Source organism: Sinocyclocheilus grahami, unplaced genomic scaffold (assembly GCF_001515645.1).
Source record: "Sinocyclocheilus grahami isolate Dianchi unplaced genomic scaffold, SAMN03320097.WGS_v1.1 scaffold294.1, whole genome shotgun sequence".
Lineage (NCBI taxonomy): Eukaryota > Metazoa > Chordata > Actinopteri > Cypriniformes > Cyprinidae > Sinocyclocheilus > Sinocyclocheilus grahami.
In genome coordinates this window covers 1,151,696-1,168,906 of record NW_015505473.1, presented here as the reverse complement: position 1 = coordinate 1,168,906, position 17,211 = coordinate 1,151,696, and the positions used below count along the sequence as shown (strand labels likewise).

Sequence of the window (17,211 nt, the reverse complement as noted above, 5' to 3'; positions counted from 1 at the left end):
AAAAATTCAAGCCACAAAGCTATTCTTTTATTTAGCTGGATGTACTGTATATTAGGGACATAATTGTTTTATGGCTTCACTAGAACACTGTTCTTTCTTAAAAATAAAGGTATTTTATTTGCATTGATGGTTCTGTGAAGATCCTTTAACATTAATGGGACTTTTCCATTCCACAAAAGTTTATTTTAAGAACCGTTTACTGAAAGGTTCTTTGGGAAACCCAAAGCAGTTCTTCTATGGCATCGCTGCAAAACCCCTCTTTTATTTTAGAACCTCGCATACATCCCTGCTGCAAGCTATTTCATGCCGGTGTGGGGACAAAAAGTGCAACAAGTGAAAAGGGCATAAATCACCCCGATGCAAGAATGCATCTCAAGCATGTGCCTTTAAACAAGTTTGTCTATGATTGATGCGAGTGTGCACAGAAAGATGGTAAAGAATGAGAACTGTTGACAGTTGACCCAAAAAAAGTTGTGGAATGAAAAATTTTTTTGAAACTTTTTGGAAAAATGATGTTGGAAGGAAACAGGTTAAAGATTTACTGCCAATCATTTCATCAGTTCACATCTAGTTGCTAATCAGGATCTGAGAGTAAAATGAGGAAATTCAACATGTTTTCCTTTTCAAGGGGATTTTTCTCAATGTCCCTTTATGTTCCTTAATGAAAACAGGTTTGCTGCAATGCATATCAGCTGGATTCTAATCTAAGATCAATCTTTAAAAACTTTTTTTTAATTATTTGTCTAATTTTACTTTTATTAGCTTCTGAAATAATTTAAATATATATAGTATAATGTATATATAATAAATGTAAATACCCTAGTGAAAAATAAATATATTTCATGCTAAGTATACGTAACATTTTCATATTAATGTACTTACTAAAATGCCCTGCAACTGTACTTTTAGTACACTAAACTGGTATACTTCAAGTCTGCTAAATTTGAACAACTAATTTGTACTTAATGCACTTTAATTGTGCGGAAGTAGAGCTGATATTTGATCAGCATATTTGATTGTACTAAAGTGGAACTATTGCAAGTATACCACAGTTACACTTTAAAAATCTTGCATTTAAAGACCGATATTATTCAAAGATCATAAAATCCTCATCAATAGTGACATTAAAACACATTTTATGCTTAATAAAAAGAAATATGTATTGTGCACAAGTAGTACTCCAAATAAAGTTGAATTATAGTTTTTATATCAGTAAGTCTTGAGCGATATGTCAGTAAATATGTTAAAGGGGTCATATGATGTTGCTAAAAAGAACATTATTTTGTGTATTTGGTTGTAATGAAATGTGTTTATGCGGTTTAAGGTTCAAAAACACATTATTTTCCACATAATGTACATTATTGTTTCTCCTCTATGCCCCGCCTTTCTGAAACGCGTCGATTTTTACAAAGCTCATCGGTCTGAAAAGCAAGGTGTGCTCTGATTGGCTGGCTATCCAGTGCGTTGTGATTGGCTGAATACCTCAAGCATGTGACGGAAATGTTACGCCCCTACCATACTGTGATGGCGTGTCCCGGCACGACCAGACAAAACCAATAAAACCCATTATAAACGAGGCATTTGTTGCATCCAGTGGGGACATAATTACGGATTATAATGACTTATACTGTCTTTTTACGCGTTGCATCGCACCACGTAAACATAAAACCATGTCTAATGCAGAAAAGTGCATTTGTGATGGAGAAATGACAAACAACAAGCGCTACTCTACACTGCTCAAAACTCACGTTTGAATCATCAGTGGCAAATCCTTTAAATATGAATGCGTACTTACAGTCCGAGAGTCAGAACAGCCGACATTGTAGTCTACTCTCACAGGATCAGGAAACAGTCCTCCATAAAATGTGCTGCACACATCTGAATATTTGGGTTGAACTGTTCTGAAACAGTGTTGTAAATACAAATTAACCACTGATTTCTAGTTGTGTCCTCTTTTGGAAGGCCAAACAAAGTAGTTTCGCTTTCACAACGAAACACAGCGTCACACACGGAGGGCTTGAGTGAACGGCGGCTGGTGGATTCGACGAAGGAGCGGCCGGCGGGCTTGCGGCAACCACATGTGACGACCCCAGGCTAGACTCCGCTTCGTCCACGGTGAAAGCTGATCCAACGATCCACAGTGCAAAATTGATGCATTTCCTCAGCGACCAGCACGGATCAGCTCCAGGCATGATGAAGCGGATATCGTTCTCTTTTGGAAGGCCAAACAAAGTAGTTTCGCTTTCACAACGAAACACACAGCGTTTTCACGACATGACTACAGCGAGAATAAAAGTTACGCCTTCTTTCTTTGTGTGAACATTTGGGCGGAGTTATGCAAATCTTCCCACATCGTGACGTAGACATGTGGGGGCGTGTTAGAACGAGCCGTTTTAGGTAGGCGTGCTTAACTTTTATAAAGAATATCTCTTTGGATTTGAGACTTTAGTCTTTGCAACTTTACAGATCTTCTTTATGCACCAAGAGAAAGAGAACACTCCAAAGAGAAAGGAAAAATTTAAATCGCATCATATGACCCCTTTAATAGATTTGAACTGTACTTAGTACGTAATAAATATATTTTAAATATATCACTTTTTTACTAGGGTAGTTGGTTTAATATTTTGCTTCTGTTGAAAAAAAAAAGTGTCCAAATATTTCCTGCAGTTTGGCACAGCCACTGTTTTTAGAAGAAAAACTGTTTTTTCAAAGCAACAAAATGATGCTATTATTGCAGAGTGTGACTTTAAATATATGGTTGGATAAGTGTGGACAAGCACAATAAAAAAGGCAGACAACACAAGCAGTCTGTCCTGCGGCCAAAGGCCCGTCAAACAAACATGTCAACACTGCACCTCTTCACAGTCTGTCAAGCGCTACTAAATGAATGCTTGTAAACATGATGGATGGACTTATTTCCACACTTTTTTCAGCATGTCATTTCGAGAGCTAGTAAACAACTTCTCCTAAGAACGTAAACCATACCGCAATAGCCCAGACTTACATAATTTCATTCCAAGTCGTCTCTGTTTCTATTTGTAGTGACATATTTTCCGCTCACGTTACTATTAATGAGGCAAACAGGAGAACAGGTTCTATTTGTGGTTCTTTTTTCCTCATTGTTTGCAAATGAGTAAAACAATCCAACTGCTAACTGAAGATGAATCTGCAGGACTAGACAACGGCCAATGAGTAAGTTTTAATTTACGTCTGCTTTAAACCTCATCTGCCCAACAAAACCATATTGTCTAGCAATAACACTTCACATAAGAACAACCGTTTATCCAGACTGCAATGAGATTAAATGGAGATCAAAATGAGATGTTTACTTGAGTTTCTTCTGAGAAAGAGACCCAAGCAATCTAACACAAGATCTTAAAGGAAAAGTTCACTGATTTTTTTTAAAAGTCATTATTGACTTTTATTTTCTTCAGCGAAACACACACACACAAATGTATAGCCTATCTATATTTTGAGGAAAATCGGGGTCATAAAATACAGTGGACCTCATTTAAAAAAAATTTTAAATAAAAAATACTGTAAAATGGACATTTTTCATTTATGGGTGAACTACCGCTTTAATAATGTCTCAAATTGTGCTCGGATTTACTGCAATACCAAAGTCTGCTATGAAAAGTTAGAGATCTCAAAATCCATTCATGCATTTCTTTCAAATAAATTCTTCTGTCAGCAAATTCTGAGCCAAGTCATCTTAATCGTAATATTAAAGTTAAATTTGTATTCCTCCCAAGAAATTTTACACGGCTATATTTAATACTTTCTGTTAATGAGATATAACTGAGAATTCAACATCTGGTAATATGAAAGATTTTTTTAATGTTCGACGCAAATGCAATTAAAATTTCATTAGAGGTCAACTACAGTGTGTAATTGAGTGTTTATTTTTTTTATAGAAAACAGCACATTGCTGTGGAATGTAATGCCATTTAAACTTGGATGTTAAAAGGCATTAACAAGAAACATAATGACAAGGTTCTCCTGGGAAGAACAAACCTTGATGACTACATTTGAACGTAATAATTTCAGAGTAATTATCAGTGATATTTATGTTCTGAGGTTTTGGCATTTGTCTTCAGAACAAGAAGAACCAGTCCAACTTAACATTCCAAACAGGAAGACAGTCGAATAGACATTTCAGCGTTAAGAGGCCATGATTTCATTCAGGGGTTGAGAAACGGTGTGAAGACATCACAAAACGCTTCTGTGAAACAAACCGCTAAGGGCTGGATACTTAGCTTAACTTTCTCTGGATTACATTCTTCTCCAAATAGGATCTGTCCAGCAAACCATCATCCCACTGACATAAATCTGAAGAGACACAGGTAAGATTTGGGGTCAAATGTAGTGGTCAGTTAAAGGCTAGTACTCTCAAAAATGAAATTTTACTCACCCTTGTCGTTCCAAACCTGTATGACATTCTTTTTTCTGCCAGACACAAAAGAATATATTTTTTGTATTTATCATACAATGAACACCAGTAGTGTTTTAGACACCATAGGCTTTCATTGTATGAACAAATGCTACTTTTTGCAAGTTCTGGTTCTTTTTAAATCTCAGAAATGATTATATGCCGGGTTTAAATTGGGCCGGGCTCGTCCGGGGCTGAGTCCCGGTGTTCTGACAAATAATGCAACCTATCAGATTATGCTACCAACACTATATTTATCCTACTGTAAGGGTAGGTTTAGGGTTGGTGTAGGTGTACATGTTAATAAAGCCTCACACCGTATTAATTTCATGCTGGAAGCAAAATCTGATAGGTAGCACAAATCGTCAGAACACGGCACATAGATTCCGGGGCTCGACATTAACGCTTCATTAACGCCAGACAAGAAAGCACGCTGAGGTAAAAATTCACAATTAAACGTTTTTATATTTAAAATACTGTTAGTTAGGCAACATCGCGCAATGTTTTCACCATTATGACTGATTAATAGTTCAATAAACAGTAATGCAACAATATTAGGTCACTTACATATTAGGCCAGGGGTGTCCATTCCTGCTCCTGGAGGGCCGGTGTCCTGCAGAGTTTAGCTCCAGCCCTAATTAAACACACCTGAACCAGCTAATCAAGGTCTAACTAGGCATACTAGAAACTTTGTGACAGGTGTGTTGAGGCAAGTTGGATCTAAACTCTGCAGGACACCGGCCCTCCAGGTAAGCGTTTTGCTGTATGGGAGGACAAGTGAAAGTGTTCATAGCATCTGTTTGCCTTGTAGTACATTAAATAATAACTATATATCGAATTTTATTAGGCGGAACCACAGTGCAATGAGCGCATCTCACGAGAAGGGTCTAGCTGCAGCCTCGCACTTGCACTCTCAGACACTTGCGCTTCCGCTAGCGATGTCACTTGCAGGCTTTATTTTGTTCTATTTTTGATTAGTTTTTGTTTGAATCGCTCAACATTTTACAACAGTAGCCAGGTGGTGAAGACAAGAAAAAACAAACTAAATTACAATGTCACTTGAGGAGGAAAATGCTTAACGAGAGACTTTGTGCATTGCGTTCATATTCTGCAGTTCTGTGGCCACAGATTTGCGGGTCTTCGTCTTTTTCTTGCAGGACCCTGTATGTTATAGTACTAAATTAGTTTTAATCGTTTAATCACCACCACAGCGTCTTTGTCTCCATTGGCAACACGCACCATACTCGTTGAGCGTTTTCCTCCTGTAAAAAAAACAAACACTTAACATGGCTTAATGTATTAAGATGCTATTAAAATATCAAATTAAATATACAATTTATTAATATAATGAATATGTATATAGTATTTTCCTCCCATACCGCAAAACGTGGCATAATGTGGCATAATGGACTAAAAAGGCCAAACTCAATATGCTCCTCTACATTATTAATATACATAACTAATATGTACAGGCAAGCAGGTGAGCCCAGAATAAATGCAACACGCACAGTTTCAGTTTCCATATAGAATAAACTGTCTACAGCTGTTTTATATCATTGTCTTTGTCCATTAAGCTACATTACGTGTTTTATTTATAATGATTTTCTATAGGAGGAAAATGTTTAACGTGCAATTTAACGCATTGCGTTCTGGGCTCGTCTGCTTGCCTGTACGGAGTTGATCCTTTTAAAATCACTTAATGCATTTCATAATGCACGTTCATATTTGCTGTTCTGTATATACTTTGAGTCAACAACAAGACATATAGGCTACTGAATTGTCTTTGTCATCCGTTATTATGCCACGTTAAGCGTTTTTCTGTATGGGAGGACAAGTGAAAGTTTGCGCATTGTGTTCATACTAAATTAGTTTTAATCGTTTAATCACCACCACAGCGTCTTTGTCTCCATTGGCAACACGCACCATTTGTGTCGATTGCAAGTGACGTCGCAGGTATCGGAGAGCGCAAGTGGCGATTGCAGGTGACATTGTAATTTAGTTTGTTTTTTCTTGTCTTCACCACCTGTCTACTGTTGTAAAATGTTGAGCGATTCAAACAAAAAGTAATCAATAAATAGAACAAAAGAAAAAAAGAAAAGACTGCAAGTGACGTCGCTAGCGGAAGCGCAAGTGTCTGAGAGTGCAAGTCTGAGAATGCAAGTCTGAGAGTGCAAGTGCGAGGCTGCAGCTAGACCCTCTTGCATCTCACAGCAACCAGCCGATTCATTGCTGAATTGATTCAGTGTTCTGAACGAATTGGTCGAGTCAAAGTTTCATTAGCCCATGCATATAATAAGCCGTTTGAACGAATCGCTTGAATGAACAACTCAGTGACTCACTAATTAAACGCTCACTCCTGGCACCTACTGGCGTTTTAATTTAGTTTAAAAGTATCATTTCCACCATCATTTCTTGTTTGTATATTCCAAAAAAATATTTAAAACAATCTCATAACATTATTCAATGCAGTTGTATTTTTTCAGTGTAAATGATTTCATTTGATAACGTATAGATAACAATAATCACATTATTATAATTTAATTTATAGATTAAATGTAATAATTTGAAATGAAAAATGAAGTATTAATAAGGTTAGGGGGGAAATTCCCTCTATAAAGGTAAAAAATGCCCTTGGATTAAATATAAAAAACATGCAGATTTATGTCACAGCTGATAGAAAACCGATAAGAATATTGCTTCAGAATAAATCATTTCCCCAAAAAAATAAAAAATAAATAATTCACAAAGAGTGAAAAATTTAAGGGGGTCTGAATACTTTCCGTACCCACTGTATATATAAAAATAAAAGACCGACACCATAGAGCCCACGCACCCCACCCCACATATTAAATCCCAATTTAACCCGATTATAGGTATTGGTAATAGTAAACAAAATCCCACATGGTTGTGTTCAGTTGTTTACATAATAACTAAAGATGAATAGTAAGTATGAATGTGCTTGGAGTGAATGCTCATCATCAGCCATTGTCAGTGCTGGATTAGTGAGTTGTCGTCAATGAGACAAACTAATTGTTCGAGTCAAGTAATTGCTACTACAGCTTATTTAAAGCATTGATCGTTGTTTATAAATCACAGGGTTCATGCATATCATTTAAAGGCCTGAAATGTATATGCTCATGCATCATACTGAAGGGTTTAGAAAAAAACTATAAATGATCATAGTTTTGTGAGTCCACTACTGTTGTTGTTTTTTTTAACATGAGAAAGCAAGAAAGAAAGGAAAAACAGATAGCAAGAAAGAAAGCTGTATTTTGGTGATGCAAGTTGACTTTCCTAGCTTTCAATGCATCATTTAAATCATCTTAACGTACCTCGAGAAATAAGGAAACAACTAAACTGTATTCATGAATATATGCACCTGTAAAAACAAGTGAAAATCAAAGAGGAAGGAAATATGAGAACAGGTGTCATAAGGGCAGTTAACAATGAGAGATTCAATATTGCTGTCAAGCCGCATTTTCTACTCGTGCCGGATAAACATCATGTGCGTCAGGCACATTTAGATGAATTACGTCTGTGTGTAACAAGTCATGGTACACTGAGTGTTTCAGATAATCAAGTCATGAGTTTGAGATGTTCTTGATCTGTCGTGATTAGGATATTAATCTGCCCACACAAATTTTAGGCCAGGTGAAGGTTTGATCTGATGATAAAATGAGAACATTAGACTCATTATCTAACAACAACTCAGAGCTTTGTGAAGTTAACAGGTTAAGGATGGGTTGATGATAAAGTTAAATTAAAGGGTTGAAGATAAAGTTTATGCATCGTTTACTCTGTACAAGAACAATTTGTGAGTTATGTCAAATGGATTAGAATGGCAATAAGAGATAAATAAATAAGTGATATCATTTAAGGCACTCAAAAAATTATAGAAAATACATGAAGTGAAGAATAAAGATCTTATATAATTGTCTCTAAATAGGTCACTAAACACAAAACATGGTCTTATGGTAGCATGCATTCACAATGCAATCTTGAACAAGCTGATATTGTATTTCCAGGTCAGTATGATGGAGCAGGACGGCCCACAGGAGAAGAGATCAGAACAGGGAGAGGAGATGACAGAGGAGAGCTTCCTCAAAGACCTCTACCTCTTTATGAAACAAAGAGACACTCCGATTGAGAGAATACCTCATCTAGGCTTCAAACAGAGTGAGTGAGAAAGACAAGTGAATGCATGTCTGAAAGAAATGATTTCAAGGTATTAACATCCTTTTTTCCTTTTCAGTCGATATGTTCCTAATGTACAAGACAGTAAAGGAGCTAGGAGGCTATCAACAGGTAAAAAGACATTTACTGCGCACTGACCACGAAATGGTTTTTGACTATACTTCCATTCGGCATCTTTTTATATGTTTTTGATAGCATATTTTGACTGGCATTAAGATTAGTAACCTCAGATTACTGCCAAGAAAAATATTTTTTGTCACCAAAAATATTCACATCTTTTGTGCGTGATTTCCAGGTTACTGCACAGCAGTTGTGGAAAAAAGTTTACAACATGCTTGGAGGAAATCCGCGCAGCACTAGTGCAGCCACCTGCACTCGCAGACATTATGAAAAGTAAGCACATGTAACCCTAAACAGCAGCTGCTCGCATATAATAAAACAAACATGACTAATTATTTTAATACATTTTAGTCACAAAGCTCTTTTTGTCCAACCAGGCTGCTTCTTCCTTACGAGTGTCACCAAAATGGATACAGCGACGATATTGTCTTCAGGACCCCTCGATCGCAAAAACGCTTCCACCCCAGCAGTTACAGTGACTTTGAGCACGAATACCCCAGGAATGGTAAACATGCAGATTTCCGACACCTCCCGGCATTCCCTCAGGTATGGCATCTTAAAAACAGAACAAATGCTCTCAAAGATATAAACTCTCAGAAAAAAGGCACAAAAGCTGTCACTAGGGTGGTACCTTTTCGAAAGGTACAAATATGTGACCCTGGACCACAAAACCAGTCTTAAGTCGCTGGGGTATATTTGTAGCAATAGCCAAAAATACATTGTGTGGGTCAAAATTATTGATTTTTCTTTTATGCCAAAAATCATTAGGATATTAAGTAAAGATCATGTTCCATGAAGATATTTTTTGTAAATGTCCTACTGTAAATATATTCAAACTTAATTTTTGATTTGTAATATGCATTGCTAAGAAGTTCATTTGGACCACTTTAAAGGCGATTTTCTCAATATTTAGATTTTTTTTTGCACCCTCAGATTCCAGATTTTCAAATAGTTGCATCTCGGCCAAATATTGCACTATCCTAACAGCACATACATCAATGGAAAGCTTATTTATTCATCTTCCATATGATCTATAAATCTCAATTTCGAAAAATTGACCCTTATGACTGGTTTTTGGTCCAGGGTCACATATGTACTCTGAGGGTCCTAATATGCACCTTTAAGTTACTTCTACGCACTTTTTAGGGGTAAAAAAGGTGTACCTTTAGAAAGGTTACCACCCCAGTGACATCTTTTGTATCTTTTTTTTTTTTTAGAGTGTAGTAGAAATGCAAACTACAAAGTTTTACCAGAGTACTGAATTAATTGAATTCTACTCATCCTTCCCTCTCAAGCCCTCTCAGAACATGTTTACAGAGCATCAGAGACAGATGTTTAGCATGCCTTTGAACATTACTCCATACTTCCCACACGGCAGTACATCTCTACCCAATTATATGGCTCTTCGAGAATCAACACTGCCTCAACTGAGCCTGAGCCCTTCTCAAGACATTCCACGACCACCTGCTTCGTATATGGCAACGTCCTCTGTGGAGGTTCAGAGCTGCAACCAGTCACTTGATAGGCTACGCCACCTGGCTAAAGAGTACAAGTCATCAGCCGGCTGGGAGGAACCGCTCAACCTCAGCTGGAAAGAAAACAGACACGAGACATTGATTGACACGCCGTCATCTTTCAGCCCACCTTCAAAAAAGCCCAAGTTCCTCAACGAAACCTCACCTCTTTACCCTCCAAGGGATTTGATGTCAAAAGAAGGTGCAGAAAAGGGGGAAACAGTGGACAGAACTTCCACAGGAGAAGGAGGTGCAGGATCTGTCCGAGCAGGACTGAGTCCGGTGACGGCTGACATCATTGATCTCACTTCCTCCTCCACAGCCAATCCAGTCCCACGTAGGGCAAGCCCTCCTTCAGTGAACCTCTTCAACCGTAGATTGAACTACTCAGAAGCATTCGCTTTGAAAGCACGGAAGCGAGACTTGCATGCGGACTGGTTGAAGGAAGAATCTTCTTTTGCACCTGCATCTAAGTTAGGGATCCTAAACCGAAGCAATCCTCTTGGACACCCACCCGTAGATCCGAACGGCAATATGGAGATTCAGATTCCTCTAAAGCTTCTACAGGAGTTGATTAGGAGAGGACTGCTCTCCAACCCGGCATTTACGGCAAACAGCCCTGTGTCTCAAGACCCAATCAAAGCTGAAGCACAACCCGAGCACAAGTTCCAAATTCGATCACGTTCAGAAACATTCGAGAGCTCCACCACAAGCGAGGAACCGACCAATTTGAGTTTGAAAAGAAACCTTTCTGAATCTAACCCTCAAGAAAATGGTATGAGGAAGCTCAGATTCTTTGGTGGCAATGGCATCCCAGCAGAATCAAAGCTTCAGATGACCAATTCTTTTCATGTAAACAACTCTCTTAAGTTCTCTCTGGCAAGTGATGCACCAAGATCCTCTCCACCTAAACAGGCACAAGTTCCTACAACAAAGAACCAAGAGAGCATGATTCCCAGACCCCCCAGTTACAGTGAAGACACTCCACTCTCTTTGAAAATGAAGCCTGGAAGGAAGTCAGAGAAAGTGATGGGAACATCTAACAGTGTGGCAAAGGAAATCTCCACTTCCCCACCTTTGATGCAGGTGACGTCAGACAACCTCAAACTCCTTCTGGCAAGCCTGCCCTATAGACTGGAAAGGGGGCAGACATTTTGAGAATTTGCACACCTGATAAAACTCATCACCTCGGTCAATGCTGCAATCTTGCCAGATCAGCCTCTTGCGTTGCATTACTGAAGGACTTCTGAAAAAATGAACTGAAAAGAGAAATGTTGAGGATATGCAACTGTAGCATGAAAGCACTGTCCACTCTCAGTCAACATGTTAAATTAGACATGACAGATGCTTTTCTCTGATGAACCTTTTGTATAATATGCATATCATTTTGAAAAGGGTCAGCACAGGAAACACGTTGGTTTGCTTTTTAGTCTATAAATCTAATTGAATTGCGAGACTTTAAATAAGCAATGGTACATTTTTGTTAACTCAGTTTATGAGGAAGCAGATACTTTGGCAACAAAGCATAGACCTTTTTTGTAATTATTTGTTATTAAAATGTAAACATGTAAAATGGCTATATAAGCATGATCATTTTGTTACATTATTTTACAATTCTTCATATTTCAACTTTTTTTTTTTTTTACACAATAGTTCTTAATTTACATTTATATTTGCAAACTCACAATGACTTTAAAACATATAGATTAAGGATTTTGATTCTTTCCAGCTCCATAAGATATATATATATATATATATATATATATCATATACAGTATGTACTATATTTTGCCTTCTTTTGTACTAAATATGAAGCCTTGACATACAGTACCTTTGAATTTATAAGAATATGTTAGGTATATATCTTAACATTATGTTAAGATCTACTGTTGATACTTGAAAGACTTCAAGACGCTACGATGAAATATGAAAAAAAATGCTTTGGTTTAAAATTGTTCATTCGTACTGCGGACACATAAGCAATAAAACAAACACACAGCATGTACACGCATGCAAATACACAGCCATAAACAAGAAGTGATGGGGATTTCCAATCGTTCATTTTATTATCATGGTACTATTAACACATAATTGTCATATAAATAATGAAACAACAGATTTGTACCTATATTCCAACTACAGTCTGTTCAGAAAGAGCAGGAACAAAGATTCCATGAAGCAATGTGACATCTTTTTCATGGACACAATGGTGGCAGGTGGCTTCTCCTTGGATTTGAACCTACAACCTTTGGGTTACCACCAGCCAAATTATTAGCCAATGAGTCACATCACCTCATATTACATAAGTGAATAATACTTTTGGTAGTACTGCTGAATTATTAATATAAACAGCCTTAACTTCTAAAACAATTGCTAAAAGGGTTACAAATCTTACAATAAGACAAATCAGTCAACAATTTTAGCTTGCTATTCAAAACAATGTTCTCAGAAAGGAACAGTATCAGTGAAAATATTTAATCAATGCATTCCATTTCTTATGTAATACAAACTACAGTAAGTCAAGATGCTGTAGGGCTTACCCTTCCAGCTATCACTGACAACTTGACACTGATCTTGATACATCTAAAATTAAAATTCAGGTAAGGTTTAGAGATGAGGGCTATATTCATAACGATTTGAAACGGTGTTGGTTGGTTGGCTGTTTGACTGATTTGTATTAAGAGAAGATAAGGATCATTTGAATTTAATATCTGTTTTAAATCATTTAAAGGTTTGGCATGAAACTTGAGTTGCTCAATTTGTACCACTTGAGGAATTACTATGACTGAAAAAACAACAAAAACAAAAACAAACTGTCAAACTCTTGTCATGCAGGATTTCCATAGCTTGTAGCAAGTAAAAATGGTTCCAGTCAATTTTAAAGGTGAGTGATTTAAATCCAGTGACAGGATCAAGTTACACTTGCCAATACAGGCTTGTAGAATCAAACATAAAGAGCCAGACCTTTACAGAGCATTGAAAAAGAAATTTGCCCTAAAAAAGAGAGAAAATACCATGCTGTACATGCATATGCATACGCTGATATACTTTTTAATAGATTTTGATACATGTTTTTCAGTCCTTAACAACTGTATACTGGGAATTTACTAAACAGCTCTTTGGAATGCTACCTGATCAATTTACCTTTCCATAATTACACTAAACTGTATAATTAGCTGTTGTTCCTGGCAAACAAATTCCTACGCAGGTGCGCTGGTTTATTGTCTCTTGTAACACTATTAATTCTCACATGATTTTAAGTCAAAGTTTCTTTATTATTATACATTTATTTATATGGTAAGTAGCTAAAAAGTGGGAAACTGTCATGTAATATTAGGGTCAATTTTTTGATAATGACAATCAGAGTTTTAAGCCAATACGGTATTTTGTACATGGGTGTGCATGTTGGATTTAGCAAACAAATATGAAAAAATAAATCTAAATTAAGTTTTCCCAAAAAAAGATTTGTGTGTGCTGTAATATACTGGGTGTGTTGAGCTGTGCACAAAACAGGTTTTCTCTTTAGTTTTCATGTTCGATCCTTCAGTAACTGAAACAAAGAAGCAGAGGGAGAGGAGTGTGAACAAACAAATGAATTACAAACATGTTTTGATTCTACTGTGGTGTGGCACATTTTTACGTCTTTAATTCTGGGAAAGTCTAAACTGGTAGAGTGACTCTGTGAGACTGTGGAATTGCAGCCACAAATCATATATAAAAAAATTTATGTAATCTATGGCATTCGCATGTATACGTGCATGTTCGTGCCTCCAAAACTATGAATACATTCTAATGCATAAAATGTCTTAAAATATAATGCAACTTTTTTTCTTTGAATGTGCTTTGATGATGACGTGTATCCAAAATTCTTTTGTAATCTGCACATAAAGTCAATGGAGAATGAATCACGCACAGTGCAGTATTAAAACATGATTTAAGCAACAAATCAATTAATGCAATCAGCCTCAAGCCAGATTCCACAGAGCAATTAAAGTTCAGTTACAGAGAATGAATGTTTGTTTACAAAACTATACACCACAGTTATCAATAGGTTTGGCTCATCCTAAGCAATATAATTAACAGGAAATGTATGACTATTTTTGCACTGCTGGGGTCAATCGTGTTTTTTCATGCTGTCTTTCATAGTCAAAACTGAGATTGACCAATTCATTGTTTTTGCAGATTAACAGCTTTTGTAATTTGGATAAAAGAGCATTAAAGTCAAGATTAAATCAAACTTGACCCTGTTTACTTTCTTAATAAAAGTTCCTGACATTATGAATGATTTTTTTCATTTTTTAAAATGTAAAAACTTTCTTTGAATATCCTGTTTCACTTGTGGGGGAAAAAATCATATTATGGAAGTAAACTGGATTACATGTTTGGTTCATGTTGACCATTTGCAGTACAGGCCACTGAAGTCAGCATAATTAGTGACTAGTTGTTCACAGTTGTAACGGTCACAGTTCACTGGTTGTGTAACAATTGTAGGCCTAGTTAAAGTTGCAATTTCATTTTGTGTATTTGGTGTAATGAAATGCGTTTATGCGGTTTAAGGTTCAAAAACACATTATTTTCCACATACTGTACATTATTGTTACTCCTCTATGCCGAGCCTTTCTGAAGCATGTCGATTTTTACAAAACTCATCAGTCTGAAAAAGCGAGGTGTGCTCTGATTGGCCAGCTATCCAGTGCGTTGTGATTGGCCGAATTCCTCAAGCGTGTGACGGAAATGTTACGTCCGTTACCATATTGAGATGCCTGCGGCAACCACATGTGACGACCCCGGGCTGGACTCTGCTTCATCCACGGTGAAAGCCGATCCGGCGATCGACAGCGCGAAGTTGAAATATTTCCTTAGCGACCAGCACAGATCAGCTCCAGGCATGACGAAGCGATATCGTCCTCTTTTGGAAGGCCAAACAAAGTAGTTTCGCTTTCACAATGAAGCACACAGCGCCTTCACGACATGGCGGCGGCAACAACACTACAGCGAGAATAAAAGTTACGCCTTCTTTCTTTGCATGAACATTTGGGCGGCGTTATGCAAATCTTCCCAGATAGGGACGTAGGTATGTGGGGGCGTGTTAGAACGAGCCGTTTTAGGTAGGTGTGGCTGACTCTTAACTTTTATAAAGAATAACTCTTTGGATTTGAGACTTTAGTCTTTGCAACTTTACAGATCTTCTTTATGCACCAAGAGCTTGTAACACTCCAAAGAGAAAGGAAAAATTTAAATTGCATCATATGACCCCATTAATGTTAATTTATTTGAAATAGAAATCTTATGTAACATTATAAAATGCCCCTCTCAAAAAAACCCAAACTGATAAAATGTGCTTTTCGTGGCTCAGAAACATTCATAACAACTCCAGACTCAGATCAAGAACGCTCAACACGATGACCGAAAAATACAAGGTCATGTTATATTTATCTGCAACTTCCTCATGCTACAGCACATGCACGCTAACACAGCTTTTCCGGTTGGACTGAGGCACATGTGTAGACATGTGTAGAAACACCCACACACAACCACAAACACCCACACACTGCACATAGTAATTAACAGATACTGGCAGGTGGTGGCTGCGGGAATGTGACACATCTACACCGGCAGCCAGCCGTTCTTGGCTGAGAATTCACATTCCCCAATTCCACTCAGTCTTCTCGATCTACCCTTTAGGTAAAATGACTGGCAATAGTATGACAGGAGCAAACTGGCACAAGGCAACAACAGACTGCTGTGGGCATTATGGAAATGGCACAGTCCGATAGGTCTAGCTCAAGCTGACCTGGTGACATCATTGTCACATGGCAGCTGATTGGTTCTCTCCTGTATCGGTAGCCAATGAGCTCGTTGCCCAATATTCAATTACCTGGCTTTTGTTTGCTGTAACAGTTGGCAGCGCACTTCAGAAACCCTCCACCTTCCCCAGCTCCACCTGTATAGATCTGCTACGGGGTGATTCATGTATGTTATATGTGCAGCAGCAGTATTTCTTACATGCTTACAGCAGCATGTTGTGGATGTATTGGCAGTAGCAAGTCTCGGTACTTGCTCTGCCGCAGCAGCATAGCAGATCTATTCCGCCAAGACCAAATACATTAACATTGTCATGTACATTACCATGTCAATCCCTCCGAGAGTTGTCATGACAGAACTCTGTTCATCAGGTTGTGTTTGTCAGATGTGAAAAAGGAAACTAATACATCCAAGTCCATGATCATTAGGGGAAATGCTTTTTTCTTCTTTTGTCATTGCTAATTAATTATATTATCAGCAGAAAATTTCAGTTGAACCGAAAAATAAACATGAATTTGGGAATGTTTTTTTTAAGAATCTGGTATGTCCTTTTAATTTACTAAGCACTAACATGAACATGTAAAACCAGACAGTCATGTTATCCATGTTATGATTTGAGAACAAACCTCTTTCGTTCAATCTGTCTTCCTCGGTTACTAATCTTTTATTAGTAACCTAGAAATAATGCTCAATGCAAATAATGAATCTTAGATCTGTCCTAATCATTTTGTGTCAAAACATTTCTTTGCTTTAATCGTTCTAAAATCCTAAAACTCTTTTTTTCAGGTTTAAAATATGATTTTGAATCCCAGATTCAAATGTGGACACCACTGTGTATGTCTTGTATGACACTGAGTGCAGAGCCAACCAGGATTATATAAACTAACTGTTCCCTCCTGGTGGAATGACCTGCCCAAATCAATCCGAGCAGCTGAGTCCTTAACCATCTTCAAGAAACGACAAAAACACATCTGTTCCACCTTTATTTGACCCTCTAACTCTAGCACTTTCTATTCTATTTTAATTCTACTTTATCTATATCTTTTTTTATCATAAAAAAAAACACTTTCTATTTTTTCTATCTACTTGTTTTTCTGTGTGTGTGTGTGTGTATATATATATATATATATATATATATATATATATATA

The 17,211-nt window shown here is 37.2% G+C and overlaps 2 protein-coding genes across 2 annotated transcripts in view; one reads left to right on the top strand and one right to left on the bottom strand.

The window, feature by feature from the left end:
- Window positions 1-4,198: 4,198 nt before the first annotated feature.
- On the top strand, window positions 4,199-11,851 carry LOC107600907 (uncharacterized). Its single transcript, XM_016292882.1, has 6 exons — window positions 4,199-4,343; window positions 8,455-8,605; window positions 8,682-8,734; window positions 8,919-9,016; window positions 9,121-9,289; window positions 10,039-11,851. The coding sequence occupies exons 2-6, from the start codon at window positions 8,461-8,463 to the stop codon at window positions 11,413-11,415; spliced, it is 1,842 nt and encodes a 613-aa protein (XP_016148368.1). The 5' UTR covers window positions 4,199-4,343; window positions 8,455-8,460; the 3' UTR covers window positions 11,416-11,851.
- Window positions 11,852-12,295: 444 nt separating this feature from the next.
- rtknb (rhotekin b) overlaps window positions 12,296-17,211 on the bottom strand; it is a 34,076-nt gene continuing 29,160 nt past the window's right edge. The window contains exon 11 of the mRNA XM_016292864.1: window positions 12,296-13,807. Within this exon, the coding sequence (XP_016148350.1) occupies window positions 13,801-13,807 (7 nt within the window). The 3' untranslated portion in view covers window positions 12,296-13,800. The remainder of the gene's footprint in view (window positions 13,808-17,211) is intronic.

Coding starts and splice junctions, on each gene's coding strand:
- LOC107600907 (XM_016292882.1), top strand. CDS start 8,461: ATGATGGAGCAGGACGGCCCACAGGAGAAGAGATCAGAACAGGGAGAG. Junction 8,606..8,681: donor TCATCTAGGCTTCAAACAGA/GTGAGTGAGAAA, acceptor TTTCCTTTTCAG/TCGATATGTTCCTAATGTAC. Junction 9,017..9,120: donor ACTCGCAGACATTATGAAAA/GTAAGCACATGT, acceptor TTGTCCAACCAG/GCTGCTTCTTCCTTACGAGT.